We start from the raw sequence: 21213 nt of genomic DNA on the forward strand, positions 1-21213 counted from the left end.
TGAGAAGTTTCAACTTTTACGTTGGTGCTTTTAATAGTTTGCACTTGCTGGAACCGTGAGGGAGGAAATTAATATTGTTTTTTTTACAAAATAAACTTTAGAAAGCATGAAATATTGTATGTAGGTGAAAACAACAGAATTCTTGTTAAACAGGCAAAGAAAAATGGTATGGCTTTTTTATTTAATTAACTCAAATGTTCACACAAAAGAAAAGATTAATAAGGGAACAATAACATACAATGCAGATGAAGAACAAACAAGTATCGAAACCCAGATTCATTTTCAGAAAAATATTCTTTCAAATTACTTTTTTTCCTTCCAATAACAAAACATTTTTGTTAAAACAAAAAATTGTGTTTCTACCAGCAATATAATACAAAACAGCAATGTTCACAAATGTCACATTTCAGAGCTGCTTGGAATTTAGATGAGGAAAGCCTGTGGCAGGTACACTTTTCAGGGGATTCAGAAGAAATTTCAAAGAGCTAAACCCTCTCTGATGTTTCTGGATCATATAGTTAAATTCATTGTATGTGTGAGACAGAAGATGACTCCCAACAGTGTGGGAATAAAGCAAACTGGGGCAACAATGTTTCCTTGGAGGTAAGCAGCACCAATTACTGATGCCTTTACATGAATCCAAGAATGAAGTGGGGAAAAGAAACAGCTAGCACGTCATCATAGATGAGTAATGATACACTACTAGTCACATTTACCAAATTGATTCCAATTTTGGAACAAGGCACAGACCTCATCTGTGAACATACTGGTTGGTTGTGTCTGGTCCTGATATCAGACAGCTGCATGTAGCTCCTTGATTGACTTGTTTTCTACTCTCCTCCCAGTCCTACCAAGACACTTGTAGTAGTCACCACCTTTGGCGGAGCCACCTGTTCCAACACATTTGTTCCAACAATTTCTGGCACTGTTGCTTATGCAACCAGCAATGCTGATGTTGCACTATACAATGCCTGGAGAAAGTTACCCTCATAGATGTCCCCCCTTTGTTGCGTTTACAAATTACATTATGGTCAAAGCAGTTTGGCTTTTTTGACAAGAATTTGCAGAAAATCTTCTTTCACATCAAAGTGAAAAGTGATTTTTTTTTTTCAACCATGAGAACTCCACAGTGTCAAAGAAGTGTTGGCATAAATATTCTCTCTCCAAGGTGAGGGAGATGATCCTTCTGTTCCCTTCAACCCAGCTGAGTGTAGCCTGAAATCACCTGTCAGAGAGCTCTGCTTCATCATGATTCCTACAAAACATCAAGACTCAAAGAACCCCAGAGAGAAGAGCAGTTCAAGTCTAAGTCATTAGATGCTAGCAGACGTCCAGGTAGATCCACCATGAAATCAAGGAGGGGGTTTAGGTGTCCTCTCAGACTGAGTCAGCAGGCTAGAACACAAGTGAAGGAGGCCACCAAGACATGTATGACCACTCCCAAGGAGGTCAGAGCTTCAGGAGGGAGAGACTAGACAACTGTTGGTCTAGTTCTTCACCTGTAGAAGCTCTCTAGGGTGGCAGAGAGAAGTCACTGTTGAAGACATTCTAGGGTCCACCAGAAGCTGCTTTGCTCTAATGGAGACAGAGATGGAGCTTTTTGGCCATCAGATACACAACATCTCCAGCTGAAGGCAGCATCAGACTCTTCTGAGCAGCAGGTCATGGAAGTCTTGTAAAGATAGATGGAAATATCATCAAATCCTGGAGGATCATCTGGCTCAGTCTGCAGGAGAACTACCACCTGAAAGACTATATTCCAGCAAGGCAACAACCCCAAGCACACATCAGAAGGTCCACAGTAAAGGTTTAAGGAAATCAAGGTAAAGGTCCTGGAAAGACTCATTCCAGGCCAGAACTTTTGTCTGGACCGTTCACTCCTGATCCCAGAGCAGCCTGACAGAGCTTCAGCTACTTGGTGAGGAATTCTATTTAAACCTGGAATTTTTTTTGGTTATGCAAAAACTATTTTACACAACGGATTTAAAATTCATTCACATTAGTTTGTAAAAAAATAAAAAAAATTGATTCTTGTCAAAAAAGCCAAACTATATTGACCATGAGGTGGTGTATAAAAGGGGAGGCAGTGCAAATACAGTGTGAAGTATCTTTGGATATTATTAGATATGATTTATGAGATAATAGAGAATGTGTGCTCAACAGACACATGGATCCTGGATGAAACCAGCACCAAGAGACCAATATCTGTCTATTTAAACATTTGAATTATGACAAATTATTTTGTTATCAGACAAGAAAATATTGACAAGAAGGCAACTTTCCCCATTATTAACACGCAGACCTGAACACATCCACCTCTCACCTCACACGCAAGTTCTTTTCTGGAAATTTATCAAAAGTGACCAAGAAGAGAGATTAAGTTCTTCTTATTGGTTGCAAAACTTAAGCCCTTGAAAACAGCTCCACGCGGTTCTGCTGTTAGCTTATAGCCATGTCCGTGAATTCTCCCTCCTCCTTTTCCCAAAGAGATATTAAGATATAATATTAAGAGCCCAGCAGGGAGAAACATGATTCCAGAGTCTCCACTGAATGTCTTCCCGAGGCTCCAGCAACCAGACATCAGACTGCTGGATTTAACACTAAAGTGAAGCCTCCAGGTTAGAATTCTTTTTTTTTTTTTTGCTTCATGAAAAACAAAAGAAAGAAAAGAAAATATAAACTTTTTTTTGATCATCATTGGAAAAAAAAATGCTGAACCAATCATCAAAAATCACAATGCATTTGTGCAACAAGTTCAACAAGTGGTTTCAACAAGGGTCTGAAAGTGATTCCTGATCATCTGGCCAGTCAGCAGGGGAGACTGGAGAGTGTGCAGCCCTACAAATTTGATTTCTTTTGGAGCTTTTCTAGTCTCCGGGGGGAGACTAGACCACAATGAATGGGTGTCAACGTGAGTCTTCTAAAATGGCCTCAGCAATAATGGAAAATCACTTCGGGCAAATGTTTCAACGAGGACTTGATCAGAGAACAAGAGAACAGAATCATCACAAAGTACTGATAAATGGCATGTTTGATACAGTGGCTGAAAAAGCAGGTGAACCTTTGGAACGTCCTGGTTTTCTCCATGAGCTGCTCCTCAAATGTGAGCTGATCTTCATCCAAGTGCTGCTAGTGACGAACATAAGGTGGCTAAAATAATCCTCACACTTAAACTTGGATGAGAAGAACCATTAAAAGCAGATGGTGCTGGTGGGAACCTGTGAGAGTTACTGAGCTGAGAGAAGCTAACTGGAGCTAACTGGAGTGTTAGCATAGCTGGAGTCTTGTGGAGAAGATGAGGGTGGAGGTGGACCAGAGCGACTTTGACTGATAAAAACACTCAGACTTTAGGAGTTTCTCCACACAAGAAGAACAGGCTTGTGTGAGCCAACCTTCAGCAGAAGAGCTTCCAGAGGATCCACCATCCAGATCTGGAGGCTGACCTGAAGCCCTGCTGACAGCTGCACAGAGGTTTCTAAACTCAGCAGTTAGACAGAACATCTACACATGGAGACGCTCTGGGACAACACGTGGGCCCTGCTGGTCCAAATGAGTCCTCAGTGAGCTAAAGACACAACACTGAGGGACAGCCAAAGATGTGAAGACGTGGCTGCACCTGACCAACATCTACCTGCCTCAGTCTTACTAAAACATACAGCAAGCACACAGCCCTTTACCTTTAAACCATTTTTGGGAAACTAAGGGTGTTCTTCAGCAGCATGAGGTCAATGACTGCTAACAAAGAGGCTGGATGTGCTGCATCAACTCAGGAACAGGCACTAAATGCTCCAGCTGCCCAGGACCAGCAGCTCAAACAGGCCCTGGATCTTAATGTAAGCCACAGATTGACTGTAGAATCCAGGCCTACAGACAGGAGCGGCTTCAACCTTCAGCATAATCACCTGTCCACATCCAGGCATCTCTAAGCAGGTGTTAATGGGCAGCAACAGACTTTGCCATCAAGCTAATCTACACTGGAGTACTACCTGTCACCGAGTCTACCTAAAGTAAGCCTTACCTCCTCAGATGCTCCCAGCACCCAAGGCCAAGGCCCCCACGCTGTTCCCTTACCGTCTATACCCTTGACCTTCTGCCTGGTACATCTGCCCTGGAGAGCCACCTGTACTCCCTGCAACCCCTGAAAGAGAGGCAATGGATGATTCTCTGGCAGTTGGAATCATTCAGCCACCTAGCTCTGAGAGCAAGATATGTTTTCATAGCAAAGAAGGCTAAGCCCCTGAGGCCTCTAAATATCATGACTGTCACAAACCTCTACCCACGTCCACCTTACAACAGCTCCAGGGACAACAATGTTCAAGTATATCATGCCCTTCACCCCAACTGCATTCCAGGCTATTTTCTATTATGTCCATCACTAATATGTGTCTGTATACCTGGATGAAACTTTCACTGTCTCCAGAACCCTGAAAGACCATATGTCATCAGAAGTCCTGTTTGTGAATGTGGAAGACTCTCTGTCTCCTTTCGGTGGTAGTCAGTAGCCCAAGACACCATTAAACCAGAGAGGAACTATGACATTGGTGAATGTGAAGTCTTATCAGCAAAAGTAGCTCTGGGCATGCTGCAAACAAGAATATGAAGCAACATGGAAAAATTGGGAAAAGTCACAATTGGAAGTGCCATTACAGTCTACTGGGTAGCAGAGCTCTGCAGGAGCAGTGAGAGGGTGAACTCCCTCTGGTGGAAAGACGGTCCAGACAGGTGAGAGCAGATGCTTTTGGTCCAGACTTTAAACAGCAGAGATGGCAGAAAAAGCTTGAACACGGAGACGGCTGCAAAGTTGCTACTATGTCAGGGGTGGAAAAAGAACTTTGAATACGATTGCAGGCTGACACCTTTCCGCAGCATTGGAATGTAAAGTAACCTCAGAAGATGATCACTGAATAATGACTCTACAAGCTCACGCGTATATTCACAGATATCCATCCATGCATGTGTCCAACGATTACCATCTTCTACATTCTGTGTTGTTAACTGCACATCAGCTTTTCTAAAATGAACCTGGGTACATCTGCTCTCCCCAGAGACCTAATGTACGCCAGGCTCAATGGCCACTCTTCTTCTGCTTTAAGACCTTCCTCTCTTTTTGGCAATTACAGGGTTTCCCAGTTCACTGCTGTCTTACAGAAGGTGTTCAGCAAATAACAAATGAGGGGCTTTAGGCAGCCTAACAATCTAGGTTTCATCGTTAGCTCAATGATCAAACTGAACCTGTCAATCAAGGGGTCTGCATCTTGGGGTCTGGGTCAGCATGCCCAGACCACGCTAACCAGCTCAGTCACAGGCTACTCATCTTTCACGTGCACTTATGAGTAGCAGTCACCACTGCTTTCAGCCCTAGAGAAAGAGAGCTCCTGCCCATCTGCCCAGGCCTTCATCCACCACTATCATCAGACCTGGAGGCCCCAGGAGACTCTGATGCAACAGGACGAGCCAACAAATGTCCATAAAAGACGATCAGAATCTGCCTTTTGGAGGGTCCGAGTCAGAGCCCAGAGCTCCACCAAGAGAGGAGCTGTGGAAGGAGTTGAAGAGAGTTGAAGAGAGCCAGAGAGTGTGACAGAGCTGAGGCCGAAGAAGGAGCCCGGGTTCCTCCTGAGCCACCGGCTCACCTCTGCCGACCTTCTGAAGGCTGAAGAAGCGACGTCGATATAGACAAGACACAATGTCTCCGTTGTTATTCCACCCTCGACTGAGATGAAGATCTGATCACATTTCATGACACATTCATCTGGAAAACCATGACATCACAAAAGGCTCTCCTATTTGTTCCTGCTACTGAACAAACCACCTGTCTTCAGAATTTCCCAAAATAAACAGAGAAAATAAATACACAGAATTAAAAAAGTCCAGCTCAGGTACAGTATCCTTGGATTACAGAGGAGAGAAAAAAGTGTGGAGAGATGATGATTTAGAAATGTCATGTGGTATGATGTCATGATTTCTAGTGACATCAGGTGTTCAGAAAATAGACTCAGAGATAAAATTGAGATAAGACCAGAGACGTGGTGCCCTAAACTAGATGCTACACTTATTGCTTATAAGAAAACCTGTAACTCCTGCAGCTTGACTGAAGACTCAGGGCCGTGCCAGTAAGACAATAACCCACTGTGCACTGGGATGAAGACTATATAACTGGGATCAGAAGACAGTCTTCAAACCAACGCTAAGAGATGCAGAAGAATGAAATGTCCTGTTGAATGAGGGCTAGTGCATTAGCACTTCCTGCTGACTGATGGTGGACAGCTACAATGTGGCCCAAGGGGCTGCTATCTTCTGGGTGTCATCTTGGGGAAAGTCAACAGGAGTCACCACGTCTCCACTCATGGTGCTGAGGAGACACAGTGAAGTTGCATACCGTGCTACTTGCTGTGGCCAGGTTCTACGTGGAAACAATTGTGGTCCATAGACGCATTGTGATTAGTAACTTTAGAGGAAGACATGTTTTACAGTGTCTGTGGTAGTGCCCCCACCCAAACCATCCCTATGGAATCACATCTAATAACAGGCCCAACGTGGCCACGTCTCCAAAACATCATAGGAATCTTTGTGAAAGTGCTGGGTTGATTGATCACACTCGTCCAGCAACAGTTGACGCCCGAGGCAGATCTATTTGTGGTGAGACGTGACAGCAGCAGATGTATCATCTGTCCAAGAAGACGTCTGCAGTCTTTTCAAATAGTTGGAGGGGGCAGAAGGTTGTGGGCTGGCTGCAGTAGAATGGACTCTACAGGTCAGAGTTCCACATCTCCAAACACCATCTTTCCTCTCTGTCACTGTACATGATCGTTCTGACCATCTCAGCCATGCTGCTAATGTGCTGCTGTGGTGTAGTTGCTGTTCTTCTCTCACTCAGGGGATGATCAAGAGGGTCTTCTGGGTCTTTAAGCGCTGCTGGACTTGGCCAGCTCCTCCCTGATTGCTGCCAACACAAAAGAGAAATGCTGAACTTCTCTGTAGCCAGTAATGCAGCAGATACTGAAGTGGGACCATGAGGTTTTAAGCAACAGGTAACAAAGGCAAATCTTCTGCTTCGTAATGCTCCAGGATGAGTGTGGTGGTGCTAGAACATCTGAGTATCCATTAATGATATGTAATCATGCATCTGCTGATATTTCGGCATGATGGCTCTGTGTATTACCATCAATGAGCTCCTCTTTAAGTTTTGACAACTCCTTCTTCATCTCATCCAGAATATCCTAAAAAGGAAAACAATTTGAGACAGTTTCAGCCTCTTTTGCATGCCAGTTGTTACCTAAGACAGTCACACAAGTCTCTGGTGTTGGTTCATCTTCCTACACATTTAATATGTGTTCAAAACCAGCAATGGCCACTGGGCAAGAGTGGAAAAGCAACCAAAAACAAGCCAACTCAGGGAACCGTGCAGGTTGCCTTGATGAATCTGGACATCTGGAGAGTCTTTCACAGTTGTGGCATCACTTGGCCCATGTGGATCATACATAAATAGGAAGAGTATTCATGTAGCATGACATGATAGCAGGTAAAAGACTCTAGTGTGGTGCTTCATCTTTATTTTTGTCCAGGTTAGAGATAAATTCACAGCTGGAAAAACGAAAATCCAGCAGCTTGTGCCATGGTTGTGTGGAGGCCAGTATGTATATAGCAAGTACATTTGACCGTCTGGGGTCGTAGCATGACATGACCTTTGACATTTCAGAGTTGCACTGAGATGACAAATTAGATCTACCTGTTTCAGCTTCTCATAGTCAACAGCTTCCATTGGCATTCCATTGACACTGAAGGATCCAGTAGGTGTAGGAGTGGACTTAGTTCTATGAGAGAACAGAACAGAACAAAAAGGTGGTAATGGTACATTGATATCCTCTATACAGCTAAATGCATCTAGTTTAGATCACTGAAAGAATATTACATCTCATTAGACTTCCTGAAGTCCACTAAAACCTCTAGACCATACCTGTAAAAAACTAAAAATTCTTTAAATGGGCCACATTTTGCTCAATGGATTAACAGGGGTCCTTGGTACAGCAGTGATGGAGTGCTCTAAATGGCTGGTTTGATAGGCTCTACCTCAAAATCCAAATGAGCTACTGTGCCCACCACCCACAGGCTGTCAGCACTGCCCACGGGCTAATGGCACCGCCCACGTGCTGTTGGCACCGCCCACAGGCTGATGGCACCGCCCATGGGCTGTTGGCACCGCCCACAGGCTGATGGCACCGCCCATGGGCTGATGTCTTTGTGGCGTAGACATTTAGCCATAGACACCACACTGATTGTGGAGGGACGCGCCTACAACACCACTATCTTGGTCCAGCACTAGCAGAGGTGCATGTACAGCTACGAAGGAAGAGGTTCTCTGCAAACATAAAATGGGGCTGGAACCAAGAACCCTCCGCTCCTCAGCCCAGTCCCCAACGGGCTGAGCTACCAGCACCCATGTATTTTAGAACCATCAAGGACATCCAAAGCTTCCAGGAAAGCAGATGAGGGCCTGCCAGCGGACTCAGCTCAGCACCGACTTGCCAACAGAACTGTTCATAATCTGGCTCTTTCTTCAACATTTATCAATAGATTTAATATTGCAAAGTTGTGCATATCTACCCTGCACTTACTCAAAGAACCTGTTCAGTTTGAATATTTTGAATCACTGCGATCACTTGATTCACAGAGAGGATGGTACTGATGAGGGGAATGTGGGAGTTTAGGAGCCGGACAGGGACAGGGAACAACGTTCTCCTGTGTCCTGCAGGGACAGGGACAGGGACAGGGACCACTCATAAATACAGCAGAAGATGTGACGTTCCTGCAAGCTGTCAGCTGCTCACAAAGGGTGGAGACAGCAATAACGACAATAATAATCCAAATGAAAGTCTAATGAAAGCAATAACAACAATACTGTGATGATAGTAACAACATCATTGACCTGGTGACCTCTGGGGGATTAGTCAGCCTTTTACTGGTGGTGTTACAAAGAATTGGGGTTTTTCCGGATGCAGTGCGATGATGGAAAGAGCGAGTAGAGACGTATACCTGCCAATGACGGGAGATTTGCTGCCGTTCATGGTGTTGGCTCGTTCCCACAGCTTCCTAGGCAGGTCTGGTGAAGGAGAACACGCCTCTATGAATAAAACGGTGAGAACAGCAGAGGAACCTGGCTGTGGCACTTACCTGGGGTGCTGCAGGCGGACATTTTTGGAGTAGTGTTGACTTCACTCTCTTCCTGTTGGACAGACAGACAGATGGACAGAGAGAGAGAGAGAGATGGGTGAGCTCAGGCGGAGTTCCCTGCAGACAGAACACGACAGCCAGACGGTAGGATTTGCTTTCACAGGTGCTACAGGAAGACATCCTGGTTCTTCTCTTGTCTCGCTGATGTCCCTTGGACACCCCCTAAGCTTACACACATGAAAGAGCTGGCGTGGACGTGCACCCTGCTTTAACGAAGAGCACAACACAAACCCGGCGAAAACAGTCCCAAAGGATGAGAACAAGAACACCGTCATTCCTGCTGGGCTGGTTGAGTTCCTCTGGCATTTCGATTCATTACTCATGACACCAGAGGAGGAGACCTGTGGACCGGGACCAGCAGCTGTCCTTTCCACTGGCAATTATTGAAGCCAGAACAATCTGCACTGATGGGAGTGCTCTAATGGGACTGCACCAGTTTAACCAGTGCAGCATCGTAGAATAATCGCTGATGTTTCCGTTTAATGTAAACAGCATATGAATCATCGTCATGGAGACCGTAGCATTGTGAGAATAGTGCCCCTAATGGCCACCGCGACCCTGGAGAAGTACTCACTGATTTCTGCTCAGGTTCAGGCGACGAGCCTTTCTCTGCAATTCTTCTCCTGGAAGACACAAATATGGCCGGTTCTTCTACTTCTGTTGCCATTTATTTGCAGCACAATAAAAATGAAGGACAATTACAATAAAAGCAGCTGAAACGGTGACAGAAGTTGTTGGAGGGACTCAAATTTGGGCTCATTTGTTGCTTCCTGGAGACTGGAAGGTTTTTGAGACGCCTGATGGAGAAACATCACCGTGACCGTTGTGAGAAGAAGAGTGCATTCTGGGAAATGTATGTTTTTAACATGACTTTTTTAATCCTTTTGGACTTCAAAGAGCCATGAAAATATTCTGAGGAGCTGCTGGGCGACTCCTGATGGAGGCAGAGCTCGTTCTAACTAGAATAACAATATTATTGACAACAGTAATAACTATTTGTAGCCAGGAGCAAAGATTGTCATCAAGTCCACTTTTTCTTTCTGGTTAGAGGAATTTTCTTCCTCGTGCTCCGAGTTCAAGCCAAGATTGTTGGTTGTTATTAGCAGGAGCTAGCACGGCCACGTTCTCCTGTATGATCAATGGTGCCAGACCAACAATGGTAAATACCTGAATAATGACCCTGGATGTGGAGCATGACTGAATATTGGACCTTTAGAGAGAAACATGAGTGGAAGGTCAGCTTGCTTATTCAGGAGTTTGTAGCAAGGGTTGAGGACCACAGGAAAATGTTCTAGAACCACCTTCTGCCATAAGAGCACTGCATTTGTCATCACAGGAACCAACTGTTGGATAACGCTTCATGTTTCTTTACCTCCTTGCCAACAGAGCACTCATCTCCTCCATTAGTCCTCCTCCAGGAAGAGGACCGTTGCCTCTGGACTCGGATTTGACTGCAGAGGACCCAGCGAGCACTGCCGAAGCATCCTCCCCCTGAAGGTGAACACATCTCAGATGAATACAGCCAACTGCTCAGACAGCAGGTTTGAGGAGACCATCCTAAACCCCCTCCCACGTAACTACGACATGTCCTGCAGTCATTTACTACATGCTAAAGTCAACTTCAGACTCATTTAAAGGGGCGTTCAACACACTGTGGCTTTGGTCCACTCTGTTCTAGCAACTCACGATTAGAATGAGAAACCAGCAGATCTAATCCAGGTTTCCACCGAGTTCAGGAGCGCAAAGACGTGTGTGTTACGAGCTCTCTCACCCTCGGGACTTTCCGCAGCTTGGCTCCGGCAAGGGCGGCAGCGAGACCCGAGACAGGACGGTCATCGGCGGGAGAGAACAGGCCTGCAGGAAGGGGGGGCGCTGGTGGAGGAGGCGGGGCTCCAGGAGGTGGAGCTGGACCTGACGGAGAGAGGAGGGTCCCTCCTGCGCTCAGTGAGGGTGGGAGTGGGGGAGGTGGGGGTGGTGGTGGGTGGCCAGCTGTAGAGGTGGGACTGGCAGCCGCTGAGCTCAAAGTGGAGGAAGGTGGTAGGGGTGGAGGTGGGGGAGGGGCTGGTGTGGTCGATCCTGGGGTCGGCGCCGCGTCTGTAAGGTGAGGCGACGACATGCAGCTCAAAGAAAAGGTCCGACACGACAGAGAGCAGCAACATCTGGATCTACCCCTCTCAACAGAGTGGCAACATCTGGAGCTGCCCCTCTCAACAGAGTGGCAACATCTGGAGCTGCCCCTGTCTATAGAGCGGCAACATCTGGAGCTGCCCATGTCTACAGAGCGGCAACATCTGGAGCTGCCCCTCTCAACAGAGTGGCAACATCTGGAGCTGCCCCTGTCTATAGAGCGGCAACATCTGGAGCTGCCCCTGTGAACAGAGTGGCAACATCTGGAGCTGCCCCTGTCTATAGAGCGGCAACATCTGGAGCTGCCCCTGTCTATAGAGCGGCAACATCTGGAGCTGCCCCTGTCTATAGAGCGGCAACATCTGGAGCTGCCCGTGTCTACAGAGCGGCAACATCTGGAGCTGCCCCTGTCTACAGAGTGGCAACATCTGGAGCTGCCCGTGTCTACAGAGTGGCAACATCTGGAGCTGCCCCTCTATAAAGAGCGGCAACATCTGGAGCTGCCCGTGTCTACAGAGCGGCAACATCTGGAGCTGCCCCTGTCAATACATTGTTGCCTGCCTGGCTGGCTGGTCGGCCATATGCAGAGCAACTGGGTCGCCACTTATGATCTAGCATAGCTTCAATAGCTTCAATAGCTTCAATAGCATCAATAGCATCAATAGCATCAATAGCATCAATAGCATCAATAGTTCTACAGCACAGAACACAGGAAGGAAACATGCAGGGGATTCACACACACGCACACTCACGCACACAAACTTATTCACACACACACACACACACACACACACACACCATCAGGCTTCTGATACCATGCTAGAGGACCACATCAACTCATGTCTAGTGAAGATTATCTTGAAGCAGCCAAAGTCCCAGGGGCCATGCAGCTCAGACCACAGATCTATTCCCACAGATGTTGTTCAAAGAGGCAGTTCTTCAGCTGCCCCCCTCCTCAGGTTAGTGGTGTCAGAAAATGGGCAGAAAAGAGCAGATGCACGGACACAGTAGGAGCTTAGCACCTTACCCTGAGGTTGGCCCTGGCAGGTGGAGCCCCGATTCAGTGGGTGGGGCTCTGGACCCGGAGCTGAACTGGGCTCTCCTGCCACCGACAGGCCCAGGCCCACAATCAGGGAGAGATGCTCAGCAGAGGCAACAGTGGAAGTAGCTGCAGGATCAGTTGGCACTGTGGAGGGAGAGGGAACACCAGGAACCTGGGATGAGGAGGGGGGAGACAAGACGGAGGACGGAGATGGAATTATGGGTGAAGGGAGAAGGGGGGGCGTAGCAGGTGGGGGTGGAGGGGTGGGGCAAGCAATAGCCGCAGGTGTGGAGTTGTGTGAAATAGTGACAGGAGATGGTGCTGGGAACATGGGTGGGCCAATAGCTGATGGCGATGGAGGTTTTTGGGTGAGGGGGGATGGTGTTGCGATTGGTACAAGTGGCCGAGGACCAGCAACCTTCCCTGGGGGACTGCTTATCATGATGGGGGGTGAGGGTGGCAAAGGAGTGAAGCTACATGCTGGCCACACTACAGACTTAGGTGGAGGAGGTGCAGGTGCTGAAGGAGAGGGGGGGTTGGGGTGCTGCAGTCGCCTGGGTACTGTGGCATAATGAGGCAGCACAGGGTGGAATGCAGAACCGAGCGAGGTGGCAAATCGGGAAGCCGAATGCCTTAAAGGTGGGGTTGGAGGAGTGGGGGAGGAAGGCGAAGACGTCACAGGGGCTGGGTATGTGGGTGTGGGTGGAGATCCAGGTGTGGAGGATGTCCTGCTGTGTTCCTGAGGTGAGGTATCGTAAAGGGCGCTTTCAAAGGCTAAATGGAATCCCGCCAATGAAGGAAGCAAGGACGAGACAAGACAGAAGGGAGAACAGGACCAAAGGAAAGAAGGGAAGCAGGAGTCATGCAAACAGAGGGGAAGACAGCAGGTGAAGGGGGGGAGAGAGAAGGAGCAGGTGAAGCAGAAGTTCAGAAGATTTCTGTTAACTCTACATCGCATTGTTTCTGGTTGAGGTGATGCGTTTAACACACTGTTAGCAGTGTGTTAGCGGTGTGTTAGCAGTGTGTTAAAGGTCTGTTAGCAGTGTGTTAGTGGTGTGTGTAGGGCCCAATTCACAATGGCTTTTTCAGGAAGACAAGGAGACTAGAAAGAGGTTACCACTCAAGCTCCAAACAGATCTATTACCCAACATGCATCTGTGTAGAATCCACCATAATCCAGGACTTAGTCTCAAACTCAGGACAGCCATGTTCTTCTAGCCCAGGGGTCGGCAACCCAAAATGTTGAAAGAGCCATATTGGACCAAAAAATCTGTCTGGATCCTTATCAAATCAAATCAAATCAAATCAATTATAAAGGCAACACATGCTGTAAGTGTCTATATTAGCTTTATTAGCCTACTATCAAAATGATAATTAGGCTACAAATACATAACGAGCATCCTGGAGAGAATGACGCACCACGTGGCCACTCTGCTGTACGATGGTGCTTTAAGTTTAACTTCCATTATAATGAGATTAAATTAAGTATTTATTATACAAATTTTTACAGCATTGGAAAACTGCAAACAAAGGAATGTTTGTCATGTTTTTCCTCCTACAGAAATTATATTAAAACAAAAAATATATTCACACATCTTTTTCCATTTTCATATTTTTGAAAAAGCTCCAGGGAGCCACTTGGACGGCGCTAAAGAGCCGCAGGGTTGCCAACCCCTGGTCTAGCACAGCTATTAGCTAAATGATGCTAACAGATGTAGAAAACTGTTCTTCAACAGGCTCAGACGTCAGCAGCTGCTCATGCGCTTGTTAGCAAGCTGTAAAGTTAGAGGAAAAACCCCAAGACGGAGCATTTCAGAGCATTCTCCCCCTGCCATGGTGCCTGCCCGGCCTGGCTTGATTGATCCTATCAAAAATGGAATGTTCTCTTGTTCGTCCAAGTTGTAAACTTGACCCTTTGGCGGAAAGCGGAGAGTGGCCAAATAATCAGTTCACCCATGCTCGTGGCGTCAGCAAGGTTCTACAGTGAGCTGAGCCTTGAGCTAGGCTGGGAAAGACCACATGCTCGTGGGGGTCAAGAACCGGGTTTCTATGAAGCTCCTACAGACCATCGTGACTGTAACAGACGCTGTATGAATAAAGATTGATTGATTTACATCATTTGAGTTTGTCTCTCGAAGATACTACTGCAGCTACTACTACTACTACTACTGCTGCTGCTGCTACTACTACAACTACTGCTACAACTACTACTGCTGCTACAACTACTGCTGCTACGACTACTGCTACTACTATTGCTACAACTACTGCTACTACTACTACTACTACAACTACTGCTACTACTAATACTAATGCTACTACTACTGCTACTACTATTACTGCTACTACTACAACTACTGCTGCTTCTACAACTACTGCTGCTACTACTGCTACTGCTATTTTTCTGCTACTACTGCTACGACTACTGCTGCTGCTACTACTAATACAACTACTGCTGCTACTACTAATACTACTGCTGCTGCTACTACTACTGATGCTGCTACTACTGCTACGACTTCTGCTGCTGCTACTACTACTACTACTACTGCTGCTACGACTGCAGCTGCTACTACTTCTACTATGACGACTACTACTAATACAATTACTGCTACTGCTGCTACTACTACTGCTGCGACTACTGCTGCTGCTACTACTACTGCTATTTCTGCTGCTACTACTGCTCCTACAACTACTGCTACTGCAACTACTAATGCTGTTGCTACTACGAATACTAATACTCTAACTACTGCTGCTGCTGCTACTACTGCTGCTACTACTACTGCTCTATTGCTGCTACTATTACTGCTCTATTGCTGCTACTATTACTGCTCTATTGCTGCTACTATTACTGCTACTACTACTCTTGCTACTTCGACTGTTACTACTACTACTACTACTATTCCTGCTACTAGTAGTACTGCTACTGCTGCTACTACTACTGTTCCTGCTACTAGTAGTACTGCTGCTGCTACTCCCTGAAGGTGTGAGAACGACCATTGGAACAAAATCCTCTTCATCTCCTGAGGGACACGTCTGTATCACTGGCTGCTCTGAGCAGAAAAGGAGAGGAACCCATGACCTTTGGAGCCTCCTCTGATGTCTGAGCCCTCATTTTCAGGTCTTTAATGGCTCCAACAGTTGGTTCCCAGTAGGTCATGTGATTGGCCAAGGACAGTCCATGAGTGCCGCTAAAGAGGACAACAGCACTGGGACAGTGCACAGACAGCCAGCAGCAGTCTGCTCTACAGGTGCAACACGTAAATGATGAAACAAAGAAGCAAATCAGAATCTCTTCTTGCTTCTTACTGTCAGCTAATAAATGAGCAGCACCAGACTGCAGGGGGCGCTGCTGTGCCGATATCCAGCTCTGGTCTGAGCACTCATTTTCAACAGTGCATTTAAGTTTCTTATGTTTGGATAAATACTGTTACTATTGTTGGAGCTGGGTTCGATCTGTTGTGCGTCACATCAGCGCTCAGACAGAGGTGACCTTTTAAAGGGCGGCTGAAGTCGTCCTCTCATCTCGTCCCGTAGCTCCACGCAGACCTTCCTTCAGGTCTGGTGTTGCCCCGTCGGGAACGAGGGACTAAAGCTCGGTGCACCTTCATGCTGTTCAGGCGTGCACATCGCTACGCACGTGCACATGCAACCGTGGGTGGGGGTGCTACAGGCGGTTACTGACTGGCCCCAGTACTGCCGTAACAGAACTTGGCTCTGGCAGCCCTGGTTTGGGTTTGGGACTGTTGGCACCTGGAGTCTGAGGACTCTTGTGGAGCCTGGACCAGGCTTCAGAACCAGGCCAACGGAGCCAGATTAGCCGCTAGTGAGCCAAGCCCAGTAGCGGCTCCTCCACAGACCGACACCGCATATCCTAATTATGGCTTTTCAGTACGTTTGACTTGTTCCAATGGATCATCACAACCTTTTATTACCTATCCTGTGCACGTGTCCATCCTTACCAACATTGGAGCTACGTCTGCCTCTCTCCCAGTCCTGCTGCTCTCTGTCCTGCTGCTCCAGCTTCTCTCTCTCCATCTGCTCGTTCTCCACCCTCTCTCTCTCCATCATCAGCTCTTGCTGCTCCTGCCGCTCCCTCTCTGCCTGCGCCTCCTTCTCCTGAAGCTCTCGCTCCATCTCCTTCTGCTTCTGCACCTCCTGATGTTGCCTGTGGAGAGAAACACAGTCAGGAGAAGACAACGTCTAAAATGTCCACAAATCATTTGACTGTTTTTAAGGTGAAACCAGGCTGAAATCCCAACTTTCTAGCACAGTTGTGGATTTCTAAATTACACTTGATGTCCTTGACTGGAGGTGTTTGGATACACAATCAAATGCTGAGATCTTCATCAGTGGATCTATGGTGGTCGACCTCAAGAGCCCACCAATAACTGTAAGATCATGAGTATATACTTTGACATGTAGTGACAGGTTATGGCGCCCAGTCTTGTTTCCAATCAGATCACCCCCCCAGAGAGAAGGTGGGGTGGAGGTCCTTCAAGGAGCAGACATGTAGGCATGTCTGGTGACTCTGTCCTACCATTCTGTGTGCCATGAGCAGCTCCACAAGCACACAGGTGCGGTACGTTGACCCTGGAGATGACCCTGCATCTAACAGTGCAAAAGGGACCAATTGGTGTCCACACTTTTGAGCTCCTCTGCCCAACTAGAGCTGTGCTTCCTGTCCCGCTGGAGGACACTAACGAGGACACTGACGGGAGTTTGAAGACACAGCTGGAGTCAACAGCTGGTGCGGGTCGGGTCAGAGAGCGGCTACATTCCTGAGTGCTGACAGCACCTTTTCCAGCCTGCAACATTTCCATCCAGAACCTCCACCCCCATGGCTGAGCTCAGTGGTTCTGGGCTCGTCCTCTCCGCAGGACAAATGAGACAAAGCTACACTAGTATATACAAGGGAATCACTACTAAAAGCAAATATTCTTCATTCAGCAAGCCTGAAGTGTCAGTGAGAGGGAATATCACTAATATCCTGAGCTTAACTCTTTAAGAAGCCTCCAGCTGATCCAGAATGCTGCAGCCAGAGTTCTGACAGGTATTGACAAAAGAGATCACATAACTCCTCTAATGGTGTCTCTTCATTGGCTGCCCGTTATATTTAGACCTACAAGGTCCTCAGAGGCCTAGCTCCATCCTACCTGGAGGAGCTAGTGATACCTTACCAGCCCAATAGACTGCTCCGCTCTCAGAATGCTGGTCTACTTGTGGTTCCCAGAGTTTCTAGGAGTAGAATGGGGGGCCGATCATTTAGCTACCAGGGCCCCCCTGCTATGGAACCAGCTCCCTGTCCAGGTACGGGAGGCTGACTCCATCTCTACTTCCCTCCTCCCCCTTCTCCTCTCTCTCTACCCAGCTCCCCCATCAGCAGGAGGGTCCCCCTACATGAGCCTGGTCCTGCTCAAGGTTTCTTCCTGTTAAAGGGGAGTTTTTCCTTCCAACTGTTGCTTGTCTGGGGTCAGGCCCTGGGATTCTGGAAAGCGCCTTGAAACAATTCTGATTGTAAAAGACGCTATATAAATAAAGATTGATTGATTGATTGATTGATTGATTGATTGATTGATTGATTGAGCGAGCTTCCGTCTGGATCTCAGAACCTCGCAAGACCACAAATGACCCAACGGTCCCTGTTTACAACACAGATATACGACCATGCGCTACCCAAACTCATGCGCTACCAGCAGCTAACAGCTGGCTCTACGCAGCGTAGCTTTCTCTGTCTACACACCACAGGAGCAACGGCGTGGACGACTGTCTCAGCTCCTCCCTCAACCCTTCTCTTCCCTCATCTGTTGAACTTGTTGCTTTGACAACCCACAGAATCTAGTAAGGCTAAAAGCCCCCCCGCCTCCCCCACAGTAGCCGTTACCAGTTGGGCTGCTGGACACAGCACCATGTACCAGAACCATGGACCAGCACCGTCTCAATCATCGCTATAATGGCCGTGTTATGCTGGAGGTTTTCCAACAGCCTCTCACCATCATGCCAGAGACGTGCCTGCTAATGTTACCAATGACCATGGCTGCTGTTATTTCTTCAACATTTTATTAGCCACTCACTGACCCACTATCATGACCCACTTTGTCAAGATGTCGGCAATTAAACCCAGGCCTTTTAGGCTTAGTAACATCAGACATTTGTGACGTTTGATAACTGGCAACCTGGTTGCTGACACTTGGTGATTGGTAAACGTGTGTAGGGCGGAGCTACAGGGGGCGGGGCCAGGCTGACTGAGAATATTGTGGCTGGACCACTGTTGTCATTGATGATCAAATTGTTGAAGTTTATTTTGATGTTTTTGCTAAAACTACTTTCAGTACAGCCTCAATAATCTTTAGGAAATAACAGTCCACAGGGATGCTCTATAAGAACAAATGCTTGTTAACAACTATAACAACAAGAGGGGGCTAGGGGCCCATCCCTGATGCACTTCCACCCCCCTTGCACTCCTCTCTCCCACCTACAGATGTAATTACTGTGGAAACCTTGCTGTGAAGACCTCATCAGGACTGGCTGAGGTTTCCACCAATAAACAGGTAAAAACCAGTAAAACCAACTCCTCTCTCCAGATTCCCTCATTTTTGTAGCATATACTGCTTTAGCTTAATCACTACAGTTGTAATTATGGGTCTCTGGTCTTTAACACCATCATCAACAGCACAGACAAAATAAGCAGCTCTTTAGTCCTTACCTTCTCTGAAGCTCTGCTTCCTCTTGTGAGGGACCATTCACAACCTGGAGACCTTGTCTGGGCAATGTGGGCCCTGCAGAGTGTGACAGATAACCTACGTTAGCAACAATACGCTGACTGACAACTTTTCCTGTGCGATTAATTAACAAAATCAAAATGAGGCATTATTAGGAAGGGCAAGAGGAGCTCAAAGGACACACCCCAGTTTGGTGATGATCAAATTGTTTAAGGTTATTTTGATGTTATTGTTAAAACTACTTCCAGTACAGCCTCAAGAACCTTTTGGAAATATCGGTCCGGGTGGATGCTTTATAAGAACAAATGGGTGTTAACCGGGGAAGGGTTTCATTACCCAACATACTCTTTCCCGTTAGACGAGACAGTTTATGAAAGGGTTAGTTAGTGTTCAGCTAGCCTGACCGAGCCTCTCTCTGCCTTTACAGCTGCTAGCATTAGCACCCCTGACCTAGGGCCTCATGAACAAACGCTTGCTCACTCACTTTTCCAGTTCAAGAGTGAAATAACCCTGAAAATGTGCTCCCAACTCCCTGGTTGGTGGACAAACATTTCAAGCGCTTTGCGGCTGTTCACGCCCCCTAGTGGTGAAGCTATAAACTGTTAATAATGTCCAAAAGGACATTCCTGAGAGGGATGTGAGCATTAAGCTAAACAGCTGAACCACAAACTCACCCAGGTCTTTGTGATGACTCGAATGGATCTAAAAGTGTGTTTGAAACGGTGCAGAAAACCCCGTTACCAACGACGACAGCGTCGGTGCTATTAGGAGATGTTGCTAATGGAGCAGTGAGCAGACAACAAGCAGCACTGGCAGCAGCTGCTTTCGGGGCCCAAGGACCATCCTCATGGAACTGTGGGGCTGGGGCCACACTGATTTCATCTGGTGCAGACTAGAACTCTTCTGTTTATCATCAACACCAGAGGGGGGCGCTGTGCCACACAGAATAGTTATTGTGCCTCCACTTCTTTGAGGAGCGTCTCCATCAACCAGTAACCAGTACCATCGTTGGTGACGGGTTTTTCTGCACCGTTTCAAACACACTTTTAGATCCACTCATGTCATCAGCTGCTGAGCCAGTGCTGCTTGTTATCTGCTCCCTGCTCCTTAAACTCATTTGCATATGTATAGCGAGAGTGGCCAAGGAGGAGCCTGGTGCTCTGACGTGGGCTCAGTCGGACCGATTGGGATGCCCAAAGCAAATGTGCTTGGGTTCAGACGTACGCACACTTTCAGACATCTGAAGGTCTTTATGTGTATTAACTTTCCTGGATTTGAAGGAACACCAGGTTTTAGTATGAAATCCACACACGTCGTTGTAGATGAGGCCCCTGGTGTGGCAACTAAACCTGTTTTCCTTCACATATTAAAGCTAAAAGAATGTTTCAGCCAGTCAGTCAGGAGGCTCTTCAGGGGTTCTCCATCAAGTATCAGTACTCCTCAACAATGGTTCCAAATCATGTCTTCCTGACTGATCAGATCTAGTGGGACTCTTTCATTCTGCCTCACTGATATACCAGGACGTGTGATAACGCTAAACCAGCAACATCTGTTCTACACTGACACATCCAAATATTTTGAAGGCCCAGCCAGGATCAGGATGGTCATCACCTCTTCTAAATGCACCTTCTTGCATGTTAGCAGGGCTATTTGAGTCCGGAGGGAGTCAGATCATGTGGAGCACCAGGGAGACAGCAGCATTTACCTTTCATGCCTCGCTGAGCCACCCTCTAGACCAGGGATCGGCAACCTAGAGCCGCATGCGGCTCTTTAGCGCCGCCCTAGTGGCTCCCTGGAGCTTTAGCAAATATAGGAAAAAGATGTGTGAATATATTTTTTGTTTTAATATAATTTCTGTAGGAGGAAAAGCATGACAAACAGTTTTCCAATGCTGTGAAAATTTGTATAATAAATATTTAATTTTAACATCTCATTATAATGGAAGTTAAACTTAAAGCACCATTGTACAGCAGAGTGGTCACGTGGTGCGTCATTCTCTCCAGGATGCTCGTTATGTATTTGTAGCCTGATTATCATCTTGATAGTAGGCTAATAAAGCTAATATAGACACTTACAGCATGTGTTGCCTTCATAATA

The 21213-nt window shown here is 47.0% G+C and overlaps 1 protein-coding gene across 3 annotated transcripts in view; it reads right to left on the reverse strand.

The window, feature by feature from the left end:
- Positions 1 to 154: 154 nt before the first annotated feature.
- Positions 155 to 21213, reverse strand: part of enah (ENAH actin regulator) — a 34765-nt gene continuing 13706 nt past the window's right edge. The window contains exons 4-14 of one of the 3 annotated variants that reach the window (XM_029849339.1): positions 19101 to 19173; positions 16357 to 16562; positions 12386 to 12544; positions 11003 to 11325; positions 10604 to 10722; positions 9806 to 9854; positions 9172 to 9223; positions 9034 to 9100; positions 7730 to 7814; positions 7163 to 7220; positions 155 to 6943 (exon numbers count right to left, since the gene is read on the reverse strand). In XM_029849339.1, coding sequence (XP_029705199.1) covers positions 6906 to 6943; positions 7163 to 7220; positions 7730 to 7814; positions 9034 to 9100; positions 9172 to 9223; positions 9806 to 9854; positions 10604 to 10722; positions 11003 to 11325; positions 12386 to 12544; positions 16357 to 16562; positions 19101 to 19173 — 1229 coding nt within the window. In that variant the 3' untranslated portion in view covers positions 155 to 6905. The remainder of the gene's footprint in view (positions 6944 to 7162; positions 7221 to 7729; positions 7815 to 9033; positions 9101 to 9171; positions 9224 to 9805; positions 9855 to 10603; positions 10723 to 11002; positions 11326 to 12385; positions 12545 to 16356; positions 16563 to 19100; positions 19174 to 21213) is intronic. The other 2 variants (XM_011618636.2, XM_029849340.1) reach the window with 2 other exon arrangements.

This window comes from Takifugu rubripes, chromosome 16 (genome assembly GCF_901000725.2).
Source record: "Takifugu rubripes chromosome 16, fTakRub1.2, whole genome shotgun sequence".
Lineage (NCBI taxonomy): Eukaryota > Metazoa > Chordata > Actinopteri > Tetraodontiformes > Tetraodontidae > Takifugu > Takifugu rubripes.